The sequence below is a fragment of the Alternaria metachromatica genome (assembly GCF_023757995.1).
Source record: "Alternaria metachromatica strain BMP 0045 chromosome Unknown scaffold_12, whole genome shotgun sequence".
NCBI classification, from domain to species: domain Eukaryota; kingdom Fungi; phylum Ascomycota; class Dothideomycetes; order Pleosporales; family Pleosporaceae; genus Alternaria; species Alternaria metachromatica.
In genome coordinates this window covers 325406-345855 of record NW_026055503.1, presented here as the reverse complement: position 1 = coordinate 345855, position 20450 = coordinate 325406, and the positions used below count along the sequence as shown (strand labels likewise).

At 53.4% G+C, this 20450-nt stretch overlaps 4 protein-coding genes across 4 annotated transcripts; 3 read left to right on the top strand and 1 right to left on the bottom strand.

The window, feature by feature from the left end:
* Window positions 1-1150: 1150 nt before the first annotated feature.
* J4E83_005876 (uncharacterized protein) lies at window positions 1151-3403 on the bottom strand (the record flags this gene model as incomplete). The annotated part of the gene is made up of 3 exons (XM_049332792.1): window positions 1151-3187; window positions 3237-3288; window positions 3336-3403. 3 exons carry the CDS (start codon window positions 3401-3403, stop codon window positions 1151-1153), a joined length of 2157 nt encoding a protein of 718 aa, XP_049188034.1.
* Window positions 3404-5535: 2132 nt separating this feature from the next.
* J4E83_005875 (uncharacterized protein) lies at window positions 5536-9060 on the top strand (the record flags this gene model as incomplete). The annotated part of the gene is made up of 1 exon (XM_049332791.1): window positions 5536-9060. The coding sequence occupies one exon, from the start codon at window positions 5536-5538 to the stop codon at window positions 9058-9060; it is 3525 nt and encodes a 1174-aa protein (XP_049188033.1).
* Window positions 9061-13152: 4092 nt separating this feature from the next.
* J4E83_005874 (uncharacterized protein) lies at window positions 13153-14547 on the top strand (the record flags this gene model as incomplete). The annotated part of the gene is made up of 1 exon (XM_049332790.1): window positions 13153-14547. One exon carries the CDS (start codon window positions 13153-13155, stop codon window positions 14545-14547), a length of 1395 nt encoding a protein of 464 aa, XP_049188032.1.
* Window positions 14548-16546: 1999 nt separating this feature from the next.
* On the top strand, window positions 16547-18647 carry J4E83_005873 (uncharacterized protein; the record flags this gene model as incomplete). Its single annotated transcript, XM_049332789.1, has 2 exons — window positions 16547-17058; window positions 17564-18647. The coding sequence occupies 2 exons, from the start codon at window positions 16547-16549 to the stop codon at window positions 18645-18647; spliced, it is 1596 nt and encodes a 531-aa protein (XP_049188031.1).
* Between the last annotated feature and the right edge of the window lie 1803 nt (window positions 18648-20450).

Sequence of the window (20450 nt, the reverse complement as noted above, 5' to 3'; positions counted from 1 at the left end):
ACAGAGTGCGTCAATCCAGTATTTTCTGCTCGTGTCCTCTGACGCATCGGGGGAAGTGCATACACAATGCAGAAAGTCGAAGAGGTTCTGGCGCACAATGAACGCCTCTCCGTTCATGAGGATGGTTCTTGAGCTAAATGCGTCGTCATCACCCCATCGATAAGACAAGCAGGTGTATGTGGCTTCGATGGTTGTATGCGATACATGGCATTCGACGAGTCCTTCTGCTGATAATCCGAGATTAATTTCTATGAGCCTAATGGAAGGTTGCGACTGGTCCAGCGGCTCATGTCGAAAAGATCTGGGCCGCCTCGATGTGTGAGAGTTGGTGATCGTGTTTGCCATCTTAGCTGAGCAACTTTAAATTTGAGGGTCAACAGACAATGACAATTTCGATGGATGCTTGGGTCTCAAGTTGATGACAAGCGTGGCCAAGTGGCAGGGAGGTTCCCAAGGTAGCAACGAAGAGGTGCAGACAAGGCTGAACATGAACGATGTGTGGGGCGCAAAATGAAGACAACAACAAGCACGGCTATGTGGTCGAGATCTCTTGGTGCAAATCAAGTAGGAGTTTAGAATGTGTTCGTAGCTGGGTGGGTTGAGAGAGCAATGATAGACGTCGCGAGAGCGGATGCCTGAATCAAGGCAGTAGGTGGGGTCGCCAGCCACCACGGTCGTGGCTATGCATCTGCATGCCTATCTAGACTCGATCTAGGGGTTTCCATCAGCCAGCATTATGTCCCAGACCGCCGAAGAGCAGTCGACGCTGTATAGTGGGCCTCATCAGACCCCGTTGCCAGAGGGGATGACCAGGTGAGATGAATTCCTGAGCACGTTACACAAGAGAGGAGGTGGATAGGCGCGCTACCGTCTACGTTCTACGTTAGGGTAAAACACGAGCTTAACTCAGCCCCTAGGGTAGTACAGACTTCTGTAAATCAGGTGTTTAATTTTCCTCTCTATAGTTTGTGAGGAAAGAACCTGGCGCATGGGCCACCAAGCCGAGCAAAGCGCCTGCCTGAAGCAGCTAATTCTCCAAGATTCATCCACGGCAATGCGCGAACAAGAAGGCACGCCGTGCGCGATGAGATATTGTGTTTCTATCGCATTTCATTCGAATGAATAAGAGCTATAAAGTCATGATAGCTAACTACTGCGTGATGACGCCGTCCATAGACAGCTCCTCGTCCAATCCGACGTAGTACCTGATCCAGTTGAAGATGGACTTGTGCCAGAGAAGACTGTTCTGCCTGCTGGTCACCCAATGACCCTCATCAGGGAAATGCAAGAAGCGCGACGGCACACCCAAACTCTGCAAGATGTTGAACGTCTGCAGTCCCTCGGCCTGCACGACACGGTAATCAAGGTCGTTGTGGATGATGAACTCGGGTGTGCTGGCATTGGCGAAATGCGCAAGAGGGTCCCAGAGTTCGTAGTTGGCGCGGTCGTTCCAGACCGTGCCGTTGTTGTCGCGTTGGATGAACCATAGCTCCTCGGTGGCGTAGGAACCGACTTGGTTGATTTTTCCGTCGTGGCAGACGAGGGCTTTGAACTCGCGGCCTAGGTCGTGACCTTGTACCCAGTTTGTCATGTAGCAGCCAAATGATGCACCGGCGGCGATGGCACGGTCGGTATCAACATAGTCAACGTTGTCGCGGAGGTGCTCGAAGACCTTGACAAGATCGGTGTACGGGGTTCCTCCCCAATTAGCCTGGATCTTATCCGTGAAGGCTTGGCTATAAGATGGCGATCCAGTGAATTGCGTTGCAGTAACGACGAAGCCCTGATCCGCCCAGGTCCTCAAGTTCCATCGCACGCTCCAGTTGTCTCCCTGAGTGGATTGTGGTCCACCGTGGATAACGAACGCAAGAGGGTACTTCTTGCTTGGGTCAAAGTCAGTGGGGTAGAAGACAAAGGTCTGGATATCGTCGCCGTCATCATTGGTGACCCAGAAATTCGATACAGAGTCTGGCTTGAGACCTTCCAGCTCTGGATCAACTTCATTGGCAGTGAAGAGAACATGCTTGTCCTGGCCAGGGTATTGTTTGTAGAACATCCGGCTGGTCCAGGAAGCCGCTGCCGAGACGAAAGCACTGCCGTCGGGTAGAACACCGAAGTCGGAAAGCACTGTATCAGGACCAGTAAAGTTGACGGGTGTGAAGTCGGCTGGCGCGTCCTCGGGAACAAGCCATAAGCGAACAGAAGCGTGCAACTCGGAAGTGACCCAAAGATCGACATCATCAGGACTCCATTGGAGACCGGTCGGGCTGGAATCCCAGTCTTCAGCGACGGAGCGGACTTTGCTGTTCATACCATCAATCTCCGCAACGTACAGCTTGTATTTGTCTGATTCGTAATCGATGCCATCTTGCTGTGTGTATGCCAGCTTGCTGCCGTCATGCGACCAAACAGGAGCACCAGATGCACCCTGAGCTGTCTCAGGGGCAGTAGTGCCAGGTCCGTTAATTGGTACAGCCACCGCAGATCCGTCAAATGGAGCAACGTATATGTAGCTAGCTGTGTAGTTTGCCTTGGGGAGATCTGGGGATTTGGTACGGAAAGCAACCATGCTACCATCGGGAGACAGATCATAGTCACCCGGGTCGCTTGAGGAACCCTGGACAGGGCTCTCTGGGCGCGTCACAGTGTAGTTCATGCCGTACAACAGGTTCTTGAGCTCTCCACCATAGCTGTAGCTTCCGTTGCCGCCGTTCAGAACTCCGCTGAAGACAGCAACACGCTCGGCAGTGATGTAGTAATCCCAATGCCTTACAAAGTTACTGTCGTATAACTGTCCGAGACTCTTCGGGGCTGTGACAAGTTCGGGGTTGTATGCGGTTCCATTGCTTTCGTATGAGAGGCAATTGCCAACAAAGTTGATGCCTGACTCGGTTTTGACAGCCTTCAATCCAGAAAGAGGAGCATGTAGAGATGCTACCAAAGTTGGCTCGAAAGAGTCGCCACTGAGATCAGCAGTGTACAGAGTGACACCTCCAGGAATTTCCTCGTTGGTTGCGTTGAGGTAGAGAATGCTGTCCGCTGTGTCACCGACCCACACAACCTCCGAGGCATCGCTTCCGAAGGGCGCTTTGGTGATGTTTCCAGACTCGGTGTCAATGAAGTACCAAGAAGTGCTGGACTTTTCAGACGTCCAGTTGAACTTCGTCTCGGAGAACAAAGCACGGTCCTACAAAGTCAGCATCCAGCCACCATAAGAGACAAGCTGGTCGACTCACTCCCTTGGGGCTCAAGTTACCAGTGCTTCTGCGAGGTGCAGCAAGCATGCCCCTAAGTATCGTCAGAATGAATGTGCGCAAGCATTAGGCTGGACTTACTCGACTGTTATGGCTTTAGCAGACCCCAGCAAGAGGCCAGCGGCCACGAGCACCTTCTTGATGGCCATCTTTTCTGCACAGCTTGAGACGGATTCAAGAAGTCGGAAGTGCAGGAGAGACTTCTGTGAGATCAAGCCGGACTACTGAGACATAATTTGTAGTCCGGGTTATCGGGCGCGGCGTCACTATGCGGAGCGGAGCATCACAATCACTGCCAAGACGTTGAAGATACGCACCTGCCTCATTAGCCATGTGCCAAGGAAGCTTTCCACGGCTTAACCGACTTTTATTGAGCCGGCATCTGGGCAGACGTTGGACTTGTGCTGTTTGGACGATGATATCGCTGATAGGAGCGGGGTTCCATGGAACGCGCATGTTGTATTTGCAGGACCTGCCAGATGAAGCTTGAGACGGTGCGCGGCCTGAAAGAAATCCGGTTGGCAGGAACGCGAGGGATTGCCAAGGTGTAGGGTAGTACGGATTTGTTCAGACGTGACCCGAGCGGCCGTCACAGTGGTTCTGTGTTGCGGCACACGAACTCACGACGACTGTTTGAGAACCGCGATGAACTGCAGGATGACGAGATGATTCACGGTGCTTGGCGCCAAGCAAATGCGTTCCCACTGGACGACCAAACCCATCATTTCTACGTCCATTCCATTAACATATCTGAGATGGTTTGCGAATCTTTGTCGTGGCTCTCTTTACTCGTAGCCAGGAATGTGCTACAATCCTCGCAGTCTGACCTTGATGGCATGAGTACTGGAAAAGCCCATTGTAGCGAAATTGTGTGTGGAACGTTGGCTTCGAGGAACAACTAGATCAGCCTTTAAGATTGGAATTCATACACATGGGTGAAAACCATAGCTTCTCCAACATCCGGGAAGAACCAATGGCCGTGAATGAGGCTGGTTGACGTTCAGTTCTTGACCAGTCAAACATGCTGCATGTGAACAAGCAGACAGACACGTCAATTTTTTGAGACAGAGAACTACCACGGCCCCTGCTGAGAACGGTTGAAGTCTTGCTGACTCGAGAAACACTGTGTAGAAGCAGCCGCAAGCGCACCGAGCTACGCGTTCAAAAATTAGGTACGTTAATGCAGAAGACTCGCATTGTGGTCTGCGAATGCGGGATGAAACCTGGATCGACACAGCTGGGCAGGACGCTAAATTTAGTCTGCTGGCTGCGCCACTGCTCTAAGGCAAGAACAACGCGTTAATCAGCAGGTGGCCTCAACAAAAGACGGGCGGCAGCTGGCCTAAAGACGTCGATGTGTAGTAATACTGGGAAGCTTGCCTTGATACTGGACTTGTGATGCAATGTCGACTTTTGATATTGCTCAGTCCTGTCAATAGCGCTAGGGATGTGGCACTTCCGCATTCTGAAGTTGTTAAAAGTGTGTTTGCGGGCCAATCACATGCCGTGACATGCGCGTCTTCTCCGTCCGGATCGCGATTGAGCATAACAGGCCCTAATTCTCCTTTACACAGAGCTCCCTAGTGGCATGACGATGACGTTGCGCCCATGCCTGGCGATAGTACGGGCTGTTAACGCGATGGATGCCGCCCTGTTCGCCAGTGCAGCCAGCTAAGGCCAGCATCGTAGCCGTGGCGGCGCTGGGAAAACAGTCATTCCCGCACCTTCTCTGCGGCCAACCTCGAGTCGAAACGGAAGGAGCGTGTGTGCACCGTATACGAAGCTAGCGCCTTGTTGGTCGCGCTTCCATGGCCTGGCTTTCCTGATCCGCTGCACCCCACCGTAAACATTCGCCTCAGGAGTTTCACTACCAACGCTTTGGGTTTCCGGCTCCAGCTCTCCAACCTCACCCGCCTTCGATTCGTACACTCGCTATACGACGCTTTGTTATCGTCTTCTCGTCCATGCACTGCCGCTGCTGATCGCCCGGGTTCCGTCGCCCCTGCCAGCTCATCGGCGCAGCTTCCTCTGACGCCTGTTTCACTGCCAGCAGGCTTACCCTCGCTCGCCGTAGTACACTCCTCAGCTGTGCCCCAACGCATTCCACAACAGACTGCTCCGACCTACGCTCACCCACCGCACCCCCGACGCCGCCCTCGAAACTCTACCGCCACGCCCACGCATACCATTGGAGACCGCCACCGGCCTATCTTTGCGACACAACCTCAAGACGATCGCGTTGAGACGCAGGCTGGAAGGTGAACATGAAGAGGGGGACGTCATGATGGCCGTTACCACCTCGCGCGATGACGCGCTGCGGCTGCCTGAGTCCGAACAGCTCACGATACCCTCGATACGACCCACACAGACGCCCCCACGATCGAGACGGAAAGCATCTACGTTGCCGGCCCTGCGCGCATTCTTCCCCCTTCTCGTCTTCCTCGCCATAGCCTCCTTCCTGCCAATCGCAAGCGCCGTATTCGTAAACTTCGAAGATTGCCTGACACGGGTCTACCTGGCCGACGGCAAGCAAACGCCCTACCTCCGCTTCACCCCCGAATACGTCTGGGCCGACTTCAGTCCGGATCACACTCTCAATGTCACCGTATACGGCAATGTCTCGGGTCAGGCCCAGCTTGGTGACTACCCACCATTGAACGACGACAATTGGAAGGACCCGAATATGACGTTTGGCAAGATTGTGAACCTCGCTCCGAACCACAAGCACTACACTACTCTGTTCTGGAACAACAAGGTCCTGACCTACAACGCATACAACGCGCCCGCCGCCCAGTTTTGTCAGTCCGTACTGAACACAAGCTGCCCGGTGGCTCCATCCTTCGGTGGGAACTTGAGCGAATTCTGGACCTTACCAGCTGTCAGTGTCGCACACAACTTCGGTAGCTCGTACGCATTCTCGACTTGGGCCTCAACCCTGCGCATCGTTTCTGGTGACGACAATGCACAGGCTCTCGGCTGCATTTCTGCAAACATCACACCAGACCTCGGCAAAAAGCTATCCGACGCGATATGCTACCTTCCGGCTGCTGTGCTTGCCCTCGTGGCCATTGCAACCGTGTTCGCGGCGACCTGCAGCCCATGGGGAACGTCAAACATCTTCCGCTGGACCAGTAACTATGGTCGAGATGAGGACCTCCTGCGGCTGGTCACGCCAGGATTTGGAGATTGTTTGCAGTACATCCAGTTCATCGTCTTGGCAGGAAGTCTCAGCCTGAACTACCCTGGTTACTTCCAGCCCGTCGTCAGCCAGGCCAGTTGGTCGTTACTTCTGTTTAATCAGAGTTTCGTCAGCCAAGGCAACGGCTCCCAGAGTCTTGTTGACGGCATCTACTTTGCTAACGGAACCTACGGCCTGAACCGCCTGGGCCAGTACGTTGGAATGAGTAGAGAGCGTGATATATGGGCGTGCATGGCCATCTTTCTACTCGTTCTGATAGCCTGTGTGATTGTGCTTACCCAGCTCGGCTTCTTCATACGCTGGCTCTTTCGCTGGATCACCAACACGCAAGATGGTGATCTAACTGGGAAGAACTGGTCTTTCACCGCCGGCAACATCATCCGTGTTGTTTACAACTACTTCATGCTTCCGATTATAGCGCTGTCCTTGTTCCAACTCGTAGTCGGTCCACGCTCGCCGGCTTCCGTCGTCTCCTCAGCTGTCATCATGCTGATCATCGTCGCCGGGTCGGTTACCTGGATATTCTGGTTCATCTTCACCACACGCCCTCGTGCTCATTTGTTTGACGACCTTCCAACTGTCTTGACCTATGGACCACTCTACAACACCTACTCGGATGATGCCGCTCCATTCTCTTTCATTCCTGTCCTGCTCACTATCATCCGTGGCATCGCTATCGGCGCTATTCAACCGTCTGGCATCGCGCAAATCATCATACTTGCTATATGCGAAGTTATTCTGATCCTTACTCTACATGCCTTCCGGCCGTTCCAGTCGAATACTTCGATGAATGCGTACCATACCTTCTTCGCCACAATCCGACTCATCTGCGTCCTTCTTTCGGTAGCTTTCGTACCTTCCCTCGACGTGGATGAAGCACCCAAAGGCTGGATCGGATACATCATCCTGTTACTACACGCTATCGTTTTGGTCTTCGGCTTTTTCCTGAACGCTCTTCAGACAATCATCGAAGTTTCAGCCCGACTTGGTGGCGTAGGTGCGGACCAGCGAGGTGGTCTTACCGCGGTCTTTGGAAAGCGACAACTGTCGAAACGTAACGTCCATCGAAACACTCGTGGTAGTTTGAACTCGAACGCTGCCATGTTGTCACACGATGAGAACAAGAACATACAGCTCATGAACAGTCGATCTCGAAGTATGTCTGCCAGTTCAGCCGTGCTGTTGAATGGGCCTTATGACCGAGACAGCCAACGTGCAAGTGTCGGATTTGACGGCTTCAGTCAGGGCGACTACGGAAATGTCAGTCCAACTCCAGGATCGGGTCCGGTGCCCTTCACTTTCTTAGGTGGTGGGTCTTCTGGCCAGAGCTCTCGCCGACCAACGATGGGCACCATGGACGCCGCGGATCCATACTATCGACCTCCGCGCCCTCGCAAGCATACCATGGATTCTTTAACCGCAGCTGCACCAGGCAAGACGCCTCTGGGGAGTGCAGACATTGTGGACGCCCCCTACTCGGACAATCTGGACACTGAAGCTATCAAAGCCGGCGAAGGCCCGTCGCGTACTTCCGGAACACCTGCCCCAGCCTATCTGCGGTTGAATCGAGACGACTCGGACCCAAATCTTGATAGAAGGAACAACAACAATACCGACTATTCCGTGCGCGAGTCAGACTTTTACTATGGACTTCGTGGCCCTGCTTTGTCTTCTCAGCCTACGCGAAAGCTGAAGACAGGGCCTGCGGATCCAATGAGTCCTGTCTCATCGGCTACAGGTTGGTTCAAGAGCTTGAACTTATTGGGTGGGCGGAAGAAGGAAAAGAGCAAGGGATTTGAAGTGGTCAGAAGTACACGAATACCACCGCAGATGATGGCCGTGGAAGAAGACGCTGAGTCGCCAGCAGTCGTGCAGGAGCCATATCGGGACAGTCCTGAGTCACCTCCGCGAGCTCGGAACGCATCAGGAGGGTCAGGCGTAGCGACAGCGGCTGCCTTGGCTGGAGGGAGACGAGACTCTTCCGATAGCGACTCAGACACGAGTGACGAGGAACGAGATTACGATCCAGGCAATCGGATTTCGCCTATTGCACCGGCTCTGGGACCCATTGAGAGTTTTGGCGGAATCGAGCTGCCCAGTAGAATTGGGTCGCGTGCTTCCCGCGTTACGCAACCACCAGGACCTCCAAGTCGCGTGCCATCAATACCGCGCAAGAACTCACGTCGTACGAAGTCGACGGAAGCTGCTCTCCTCCCAGAGCGGCTGTCGACTGTTATGGACGTGCCGACGTCAGTGAGTCCGAGTAGTCAAAGACGAAGTCAGCACCTGCAACCGGGCGGACCTGGAGGCCTTCCCATTCGCTTACCCTTTGGATCCACCGAGCCTTCACCAGAGCGCTCACCTGGGCCATCGGCAGCATCGAGCATATACCGTAACGACGGTGTCAGTGAACTGAATGCGCCCCCAGCGATTGGTGCAACGTCGGAGCGTCCTCTCAGCACTGGTGTTGTCCAGCACCATGTGACAAAAGACAGCGTCCAACGTGACGTTTATGACGCGGGAAGTCACCTTGAGGCTTCGGCAGAGATTGTGGACCGTAGTCGCAGTGGCAGCACCCAACACAGTGGGCGCAGCTACCACAGATGAAAAAGTCATTTCATTAATGTCTGTTTTCCCGTATACCATATTGGGATTGATAGATTCCCATTTTAATCTTGATCTTGGCGCAAGACGTGCGCTTACGAGTTTCCTTACTGTATAGTTGTGCAAAAGCGATTTTGATGGCGTTGCTTGGGATACACGAGCGATGGGCTCTTTTGGGCGTAGACGGGGCCACTACATACTTCTTGATACTTTCTATATACATAAGCGGAACGGAGTGCGCAGGCACAAGTAGTAACGTACAATAGTAATCTCAGTCAATCCACGACTATTCATGGCAGAGGGACGCTCCAAAGTTTTGACACGTGAAGAGGGCCGACGAAGAGGCGGCGACGCACCGTTGTTCCCTCGCAAGGCTAAGGCAGGCGTGGCGGCGCAGATGGTCGCGTGAAACCGCTAAGATAACGGCATAGTGGCGCCTGAGGCATTCCAACATTGGCCGGCCACGCTTAGAAGCCACGGCTGTCTGCTCACCAGTACGTGTCGCGTTGTGCGCTATTTGTCGCCTGGCCTTTCTCTGATCTATCTTCTGGACTTTGCACCTTCACGAGCGGCGCATACAGCAGAGTCGTTGGAGTTCCCCTCGCCGAGCCGACGCGCAGGACCCACCCACCTCCGGCCTCTACACCGCAACCCAGCGCTGCGCGACTTACAGGCGGGTGAAAGATAGCTGCCCTGTGGCTCCAGGCTGACTGAAACGAGCAGCGCTATCCACGCTCCGAGTGCCAAAGCCCACACGCGACGCAGACGCCCAAGCAAGTGGCGGCATGTCGCCGTGAGCCGGCCGACCTTCTCTACGAAGAGCACCCCTCCCGTTCACCATCACATAAGCCGTTGCTCACTCGCGCGTGAATTTGGCGCTGTTGACCTCTGTTGGCTCGCTCCCTCCGCTTTCGGTCGCGTCGATCCGTCACAAGCTCTCCCAAATGCCTCCGAACGCCAATCAACGCCCGAGTGGACCCTATTCACACCACTCGCACGCATACGGCGGTCAATATGACGGAGCAAGCAGCACCATAGACGGGCCACGCGAGGCTGTTATGGGCAGCAACTCCCGACACCATTCACAGGGCGTTGTCGCATCACACTTCCTGGCCCAGGACCGCGAAACATGGATGGACTTCCTGAGAGACGGTACCGAATCCACTGCCAACCAGCAACCACCGACTGCACATAGCAACCCCGCTGCCGCCACCGAACCTCGCTCGAACCCTTCTCCCTCACGATACACCCTCCCAAACCGCCCCTCGCAACGCACCGACTCGTCCTCCTCCCGCAGCTCCGACCGCAAGCGACGCCTCACAACCGCCGACTCGCCCATGAGGCGGCCGTCGAGCATACGCATGCACTCGGAAAGCGCGGGCGACTCGAGTGCGGATCCCATCTTGTTGGGCTCGTCGCCTGCCTCCGTCCGCGCATTACCTCCCACCCCGCCCGTCACATCACAAGCGAACACAGGCACCATGAGGAGACAAAGTGATATTGTGCTGCCGCCATGGCAGCCGGACAACGAAGTCTCTCAGTGTCCGGTGTGCAAGAAACCCTTTACATTCTTACTTAGGAGGCATCATTGCAGGTACGTACCGCCAGACCTATCGTCGCAGTCGTGTCAGCCATGGGACGTTTGGGATCATGTGCCTCGTCTGCTTGGATCCTTACAAGTTGCGTGCGTCTGGACTGTTTACTGACAACAAGCGCAGGAAATGCGGGAGAGTCGTGTGCGCTTCATGCTCGCCACATCGCATTACTATTCCACGCCAGTTCATCGTGCATCCGCCGTCTGAAAGTATAGCAAACTTCGTCGATCTGACAGGAGAAGACGAGAGCGCCATGTCAACTTTCGGCCCGTTCCGCAACCCAGCGCTAGGCGGAGGCGAGGAAGTCCGCGTCTGCAATCCTTGTGTACCTGATCCAAACTTCAGCCCACCTCCACGATACGATTCACTCGGTCATGGCTCTCGGCCCATCCCACCCCGATCTTCACAGGTCCCACCTCCACCACCCCCACATCCTCGCGCACACAGATCGTCGTCAAGCGTACATGATGCTTCACGCGGTGCAGGCCAGAGCCATGCATATGGCACACGCGACCCCACAAATGAGAGCAATCAAAGTAGGAGAGTGAGCTATCATGCGGGCTCGCATATGGGAGAGCGGCGGCTGCCACCTCTCCCGTCATCTGCTATCGAGCAGCAACACCCACATCACCGCGCACCTCTCATTTCCCAGACCGTAGCTAACAACCGGGCCCGCAACGCACAAAATCGTGTAAACTTCGGGTACGGATCTTTCTCGGGGACCAGTCCCTTCAGCCAAGCTATGTCAACCCCTGTACCGCCTCCACTTCAACCTCAAAATGCCCAGCCAACCCGGCCTCGCCGCCAAATCCCTGAAGAAGACGAATGTCCAATCTGTGGCGAAGAGCTTCCTCCCAAAGGCCCTGACAACGACGATTCAGATCGTACCCAGCACATTGAAGAATGCATCGCCCTACACTCCGCTTCTCCAGGCCCAACAGCCGCACTAACGCCGCAAACATCTGCCAGCCTGCCCACTCAACGCACCCGCGGTATGAGCAGTGCAGGTAATGGTGAAGGCGCCAGTAACGCAAATCGAATGAGCCATGCCGCGCGTGGCATGTTTCCGTACGTCGCGACTGAGAAGGACTGTGTTGATGAAGAGGGGAGACAGGCCGAGTGTACGATCTGCCTGGAAGACTTTGAGTCTGGGGATAAGATGGCTAGGTTGGTTTGTTGGTGCAAGTTCCATGAGGTATGTCTTTTCTTTAAGCAGTGCGGTGAACGTAAGGTGCTAACATGTGTCTCAGACTTGTATCAAGGAGTGGTGGGATAAGAAAGGCCGGGGTGCTTGCCCCACGCACCAGTTGCAGGAGTAGCTGTGCGGTTATATCGATGACATCGACTTTTGCATATTCCACCGGTAGATACACTTGGCGCACCGCAGACTCTTGGTATTAGGATCTTTTTTATCGGCGTTTTTGGTATACCCCTATCCCTCTTTATCATCATAGGCATTATCCTTGGTTTCGAGTGTCTTTGCATTTATAGACTCATTCTTCGTTCCTGATATGGGAGTACAGAAAAACATAGCATAGCGGTATTACTACACTCAATACACCGAAAACAAACCACATGGTGGGAAGCAACCGGAGGCTTTGGTTACTACAGTGATGGTCGTTGTAATCTCAATCTTGCTGTTTCCATGGAGTCATCCATTTCCCTGCGGTCGTGAAGATTCGATAATTGATGTTTCCTGCATCGAGCTTGTCAGGAATCTTCAAGAAGCATTACCAGGGATGTCACGTTAGAGTTCGAAAGCGATCACCAGAAGACGTCGGCGGCGTCTATTGCGACTTCTTGTAGGCACCGCCGGACTAGAGTGATGAAAGTGGGTCCCAGGGCTAGCCCCACGAGGCTGGTAAGGCGAGTTGAGTAGCCCGCTACTCGACCCACTCCCAACATCGCATCTCAGCGCGTCACGTCTCCTAGTCTCCAGTCTCCAGCCTCCCGATGTCCTCTGTGGCAGCCACATCTCGCGACTTCATCTCAATACAATAACTATGTTGATGCAGCTTCCTTCATTCCGTACTCGAAACCGGCTAATAACGCGTAAGCCAGTCCCATGCTACCCGCGCGAACGCGCCTCAGAACTCGCTCGTCCTTTGCTAGCTCTATGCGTGTGGAACTCAGCATCCAGCCCATTAGATAAATGTTTCCGCTTCTGGAGTGTTGCATCTTGAGAGTGATGGATCTGCCGTAGGTCGAGGCGAATTCGCATCCGCGCAGGCGTTGGCTACAAATGAGGAAGCGGTGAGTAGGGCAGCCGCTGATGTAGTAACAAGACTATTAGTCAAACTTAGAATTTAGCTCTCTTGTTGTATACCCCGAGGCCATCGTAGAGACGACAAACATATTCGCCGAAACTAGATGAGTAGCGCCGTCGTCCCGTCTTCGGTCCGCCTCATCTATGACCTCGGATCGCTTGTACCAAAGTTACGTATTTTCTCTTTCCCGCACCACATCCCTCTCATTTTCTTCCTCAAAACCCTCTGTCACGATGGTGCAATTACAGCGGCTAGGGTTATTGACTGTGGCGCCCGGTCTCCTTTCTTTGGCTGCCGCCAATGATTACGATTACGACGTGCTCGTGGTCGGTGGAGGCTCCAGTGGCACTCACGCTGCCATCCGGTTGCAACAGTCAGGAAAGTCGGTTGCGCTCGTTGAGAAAGAGTGCCGGCTGGGTGGGCACACCAACACCTACAAGGACACGGCGACTGGCGAGACTTTCGATTACGGCACCCAAGTTCTCGTCAATACCACCACCGTTCGACACTTGTTCGACTCCCTCAACATTCCCCTAGCTCCTTTCAAGCCTAGTAGCCAGCCCAAAGCAGTCGATTTCCGAAATTCGGTCGTCGGGCCCTCATGGCCCGTCGTCAACGCTAACGCCTCTGCTGTAGCTCTGGATAAGTACCAGGCTCTTCTCACGCAGTACCCAGACGATTTCTTCCGTGGATACCACCTCCCTGACCCCGTTCCGGAGGACCTGTTGATGCCTTGGGGTGACTTCCTGCGAAAATACGACCTGGGTGCGCTGGCATATGATGGCTTCTTGCAGTTCCAAGGCATGGGCAACATCCTAGCCCAGCCTACCCTCTACGTGATGAAGCTCTTCAATCCCATGCAAGTCTCAGCACGTAAGAACAAGACCAAAGTTTCGCAAGCAAACCACAACCAGCAGGCGCTCTGGGATGCCGCAGAACAGAAACTCGAGACGGGGAACAGTTCTGTGTTGAAATGCGCCAATATTAAGTCCATCACACGCAGCCCGTCATGCGTCACCCTGGTCGCCCAGACCCCATCGGGCACCCAGACCATTCGCGCAAAGAAACTTCTTATGACCATTCCTCCTAAGGTCGCCCTCCTCGACCAGTTCCTGGATTTGAACACGGAGGAAACAGACCTTTTCTCTTGCTTCAACAGCAGCGGTTACTGGAATGCAGTCGTGGCCAACACTGGCTTCCCCCAGGGCGTCTCTCTATACAACTACGACGCAAAAGCCGCCTTCGGCATCCCCGGTCTTCCAGGCGCATACTACTTCACCGCCGAAATCGACAACCTCTATTCAGTGCAATACTCCACTCCCATGGAAGCCTCGGACGATTACTTCACCTCCGATATCCTCGCCACGGTCCAGAGGATACGCGATGCGCTCGATCTGCCACCTGCCAACCAATCTACGACGATAAAGACTAGCAACAACCACTCGCCCTTCGCCTTGAGCGTCTCGGTCGACGAGATCAAGAATGGCTTTTACAAGCGTTTTGTGGCTCTGCAAGGCATGACGAATACGTTTTGGACGGGATCGAATTGGGCTTCGGGGAGTTCGAGCACGATTTGGGATTTCACGGAGGTGGAGGTTTTGCCTGCTATTCTTAAGAGTTTGGAGTGAGCAGATGTGTTCGATAGAGTATGCATTGGTGCTATAGCTTGGTATCTAAATTTATACTATTTAGCCCGCGGATCCGTCTTCAGAACGCTGTTCTTTCCCGTGCTGATCCGGTAGCGTTAATGTCCCAGTCGCCATAGCCTACACGAATTGAAGTCATGGCTCCATTAGTCCCCGTCCATGACCTCGCACAAAGCTGGACTCGTGTTTCTTGTAGGTTGTTCTTACCGTATATATCAAAGAGTGACCAAAGAGATATCCTGATTCTTGCACGCCCTAGGCCGATCGCAGCAACGCTCCTACCAAGAGGTTGCACGTATCTTGGCTCTATTGAATAGGGGGGATACTCAATGGTTGGCGCTGGCGCTGTTGCAAGCGCCTTGACATGCTCCTGTCCACAATAGGTCGCATCAGGTAGTAATCTCGTCTCCTTCGTCGCGAAAGCCCGAGAACAAATGTAGTTAAGAGCAACGCATTTATCTCTCTCCCCGAGATGTACCCAATCAGTCCCTTTTGTCTCAACCTCAACATACGGTCCCTCCTCGAATCGGCAATTGCTATTGGGCGGAAGGTCGTCGATTTCAGGCGCAAGACTTTGCATAACAACGAGAGCGGAACACGCGCAGAGGGTTTGCTTATTGCTCTTCATGATGGAGTACACCAGTTCAAAACCCGAGCAACCGTAATCGACCTTGATAGCATTGATCTCAGAGCATAGTGCAAGTAGTGAGAAGATCCTATCTCTGGCAATGCTGCATTTCTTGTCGCGAAACGTTAACAGAAGGCCTGCTAAAGGGGTTCCAACGATCTTGTGGCCGCTGACAAGAGCGACAACTTGATCAAATGCTTCATCCCCACGCCTTTCCAGGCGATTGATCATTTCCCGAAGCTTGTAGATTGTGATCGTTAGTGACCCGATTGCAACGACAATGCAGCGCGCAAGTTTGAGCTCTTGCGTGATCCATGCTCGGGTCCAATAGTCGTTATTGAGTAGATCATTGCATACGGCTCTTTTTGCATTGACAACACGACTTCTTGACTTCCAAGTAGAAGGATGATCGTACCTCATCTGTAGTTCTCCATGATAATGTAGAACCGTCTCTTTCGACGCAATTCCGAGCCATGCAATGACCGTTTCGGCCCCAGAGTATATCTTCCCCATCTGCATGACCTGATGATTGCGTTCGACCGTGTTCTCTTGATCAATACAAACGGCGTCTATCCAATATGTATGAGCCGTAAGCTCGGGATCGGCTCTAGTAATCTTTAGGAATTCGAAGAGATTCGGTTGGACGCAGAAACGTTTTGCATTCATCAACAGAACTTGCTTCGGTTCAGGTTCGCCCCAAGCGTACGATAAGCAACGATAGGGCGCATGTTCTATGGTCGTATGCGATATGGAACATTGGATGAGACCATCAGCCGACAGCTTTCGTGATATCTTTAGCAGCCTTATGGAAGGTTGCGAATGATCGAGTGATTCGTGTTCGAAGAAATCGGTGGGAGAAGGCTGTGCTATACTCCGCGGCTGCGAGACAGGGTCATCCGCCAGGGTACTTGACGGGGAAAATGAAGTTGAAGTCGCCATGGTAAATCGCTTGAGACTTGACTTTAGCCCGAGCACCAGAATTGCGAAGGAAAGGTCAAGGTCGATGAAGAGTATCGTTGCTTCCAATACCATGTGGAAGCGCGGCTGGGTTTATGCGGGGTCATCAGCTGAGGCAGCCACAGTGGGCGCAGCATGCTCAGCCGCAACACCGAAATCTTGCTGGGATCAGCGACGTAATCGCATCATTGAGAACGTGTATCCAATCCAGAGGAAATGGTATGCAAGCCACCATGCGCGAGGGGGTTCGAACGCAGCGCTGAGCTGCGCCTTTGTATCCTGTCAGCATCCGGTCAAGAAAAGGAGCTGATCGCGCAAGTCCTCCTTCTCAGCCTGCTCTTTTGGCCCGCTACAAGTATTTGTCAGCTCTCATTGTATTATCGTCCGGCTATCAAGATGGATTTATCCAAAGATCCTATCATAATGACTGACACATCGGCACAAAACGGACCACGTACCAGTCCTCCTCCCCGCTTCGAAGGAAAGCCTTATCTGCAATGTCTCGACACGCTCGAGGATGCATTCCCAGCGCTCAAGTCCTTCTTGGAAAAGCTAGCAAATGAGGGAGAAGCCGGCCGTCAGGCTGTCAGGCAACACTACGAGAAAGAGCATCAACGTACGCCGGGCCGATGCTATTGCTTGGAGTTCAAGGCTAAAAGCGTCGTGGAGGTGGAAAAAGGTGGCTTTAAAAGCGCTGCTGCGCTCCGAGAGTACCTCAAGGAGAAGCCAGCCAATAAGAGTCGCGAGGAGAGACACAAGCGGCTCTTCATCCTTGAAGATATGGAACCGGACTATGTGGATGCACTGGGCCATCATCTAGGCGTCGACCCTCTGGTCTTCAGCGAGCAAATGAATACCTGGAACTTTACTGACTCCTGGTCCATCCCCCATAGAGGATTGCCATCGATGTCAGTGCCTGGACAGTCATTCACTTTGCGCTATTACGAGCTGCGCACTTTGCTCTATCCCAATAAGATAGACGTTCTGAGCTTACAGACCTCGTTTGCTGTGAATCGCCGGAGGTACGAAAGGTGGAAGGATATCGACATACCTTCGTTAGGCAAGCCTGACCGAAGGCATGCTTTCGTAAGACGGTGCGCGTCGTTCTGGACATCGCAGAGCTTTCTGCCGGACGGGAAACCGGATGGCTTGGGATGGGATGGTAAGCTTTTCGTGTCGACCTCGCCTTCTGAATTGTAGCTAACTCGCGCTGGCTCTAGCGGTTCTTTTGGTTGACCCTGCGTTTGCTGCGACATGCAAAGAACCATCGACAAAATTGGCTGATGATTCATCGACGGCGGGGAAGGCAGGGAGCGACTGTCAGATGGTGGGCGATATCAAACTCGACAGCAATACCCGAAAAACCTTGGACGACTGCCTAATTTTACAAGCTGGAGAGCCGTTTGACAGTAGGTCAGCACTCTGGCGAGCGCAAGACTGGGGCGCATCCCATGCCCTCCAGGAGACTTCACATCAGAGCTGGCCGTACCATAACGGATGTTCCACACTGGCCCCACTGATGTTCTCCGAAGTCGGTTTGGGGACAAAAGAGGTGAACTTTCCAGTTTTCCGGGAGAAGCGGAACCTTACCAGTGCCATGGATGAAATGGTGTTCTACTGGACCAAGCTAGCTACTCCCGAGCTGATCCAGGAGACGAATGAGAAATCGTCCAACGCAGCATACTACCTCCTGAAACATGTTGCTCAACACTGGGTCAACCAACTTGAGCTTATGAATACGACCATCGCTAGGGGTGAATGGTTCTCCGATGACTATCAAGCCCAGATCGACGACAACTTGAGTAAACAGAAATGGAAGGAAGACCTACTGAAGATCAACGAGATCGCCAAGGACATTAACTACATGCGTCGACACTTGAACCACTTCTGGCGTGCAATGTATCTCAACCTTGAACGTCTCGGTGTGCAATTAGGCTGCGAAAGTGTCGACGCGAATGCATCTCTCGCGATTCGAGACGCGCAAAAAGACTTCCTCACAATACACACAAGGATGCAGCCTTTGCGCGATCGCGCAGAAGCATTGAACTCTGTCTCGAACGATCTCGCCAATCTTCGGGCGGCGTTCAGAGGCGTCTCAGACGGCGAGTTCGGCCTTCGTCTTAGCTTGTTCGCATCCGTTGTCTTCCCGCTTACCCTGCTTGCTGGCATCTTCAGCATGGGGGACGACTTTCGCCCTGGGAAGCCAAAGTTTTGGCATCTCTGGGCTATCGGCATACCCGTTTGTATTGTGGTCGCACTCGGATTGGTGTACGGGAGAAGGCCTTGGGCAGTGGCCACCGATCTTTGGGAATATGCAAGATCATGGCTCGAGCACTGCAAGGTCATAAAGCCCAAAGACAAGAAGGCTGCGCAGAAGAGAAAAAGTGAAGGTACACAAAAGCAAGAGATGGAAGGACACAAATCGGGTGGACGAGCGACGTCAATAAGAAGGGCGGGGTGGAAGAATCGCGATGAAGAACACGGTGTTGGTGATTGAGCGAAGATTCGTGATAATCGGAGGTGCAAGGCTAGAGTGGGTCAGCCGAGGCAGCACGGGCTTGGCACCACCGGGGCCTCACCTCTGCATCACGGCCGCAATAGCTTCAAGTTGCGCCCTCTTCCACCTTTGCGAGATAGTCGAATGCGTATCGTCCTCCACCCTCAAAACAACATTTTCGTTATCACTACCCAGTCTCGCTGCAATCTGCACTCCATGATTGGCAGGCACGAAACAGTCGTCCTTGCCATACCATAACTGCACCGGCAGATCCTTCCTGATATCCTCGACCCGGAAACCCCAGTCACTACATATCACCTTCCCGTCCACCGCTATGCTATCGAACCCTTGCGCCCTCGCCTCACGAGTCGATCGTAACATCAGGCGAACGAGATCCTCATCCGCTATGAGTTCGCGATCCCTTGGGTCCTTGATTGAGGCGAGGTTTGAGGGGTCAAGCACACGTTGAAAACGCTCCTCGTCGCTCAGATCCATGCGCCCAAAAGCATCGCGGCTTAGGAACCATTTCAGGAGGAATACGGGCGCGTACCTCCACCCGTACGGGATGCCAAGCTGGTGCAAGATGTCTGCTCCTCTCATGCCAATGTCCATTGGCCCGACCCCACATACAACGGATACGCATTTGAGCTGCGAAGCTGGAAGTGCTGCTGCGCACGCGAGAGTATAGGGGCCTCCTCCAGATGCACCCAGGACGGAGTAGCTCTCGAGTTGCAGATGGTCGACGAGACATTGTAGGTCTCTTGGACAATCCAACAGTGTTCGTTGGGGATGCGGTGTGCTCAAACCGATTCCAGGTCTATCGACCGCGATTATTCGTAAGCCTAGCTCAAGAGCGATATCCTGGTACGAACCCGCTTCGATGCGCGACCCTGGAAGTCCGTGGTGATAAAAGATGGCATAGCCAGAAGGCGACCCGTACTGTGCGTAACCCAGCTTGCGCCCGTCGGGAAGCGTCAGTGTGTCTGAGGTATCATGTTCCAAGGGGTATCGACATTCGCGGGTATCTTCTTGGTGAGTAGTAGTGCCATGCTCTTCTATGCTCATAGCTGTGTGTGATGTGATGACTGTAATGTACACTCGGCAAAGAGGTGTGCCGCGGTTTTCTATCTTACGGGCAGATTGGATCGGACGTGCGCACTCTAACTACCATCATTACCACGATAGAACATGGTTTTATAAACATTCTCTTTGACGAGGAGGAGTTCCATCGGCACTGTCGGACAGCCGACCAACAGCATCAGGTGTTATGCTTACTCCGATCCTTCCCGCGTTCTTGCGACGATTAGGCAGCAGCTCAGCCTTGCCAAAACGTTCAGGGTGAACGGCAACCCATCCATCTCCATTGTGTCTCGGTGAGCGGCATGTGCCCGCCAACTGGTTTTGCGTCTGTGCTCTGACTGCTTCATAGCACGGGGATATCAGGGTACCTATCTTTCTTTGCTACGTGTGAATCCGACACAGTTTCTACGTACAGTCTTTGAAGCGCAAGGAAATAAGGGCCGAGTTACCCAGCACTTGAAGACCACTGCAATATCGAAATGCATTCGTGATGCTCAAAGAAGTTGTCCAAGGCGTACCTCACAGTTTCGACAAACAGTACTTCAACTTCATTGAAGGCGGTGTGCCTGGTTTTGGTTCTAGTTGCTGCGGATTAGAGTGGTAGGAAGCTACCCATTCAACGCAGCCTTGGGCCTACGCTATTACCGACCATGTTATTCTGAGGTATCCGACCTGTCCAGACTCACACATACTAGCGACATACGCGCCCGTGTACCAGATTCT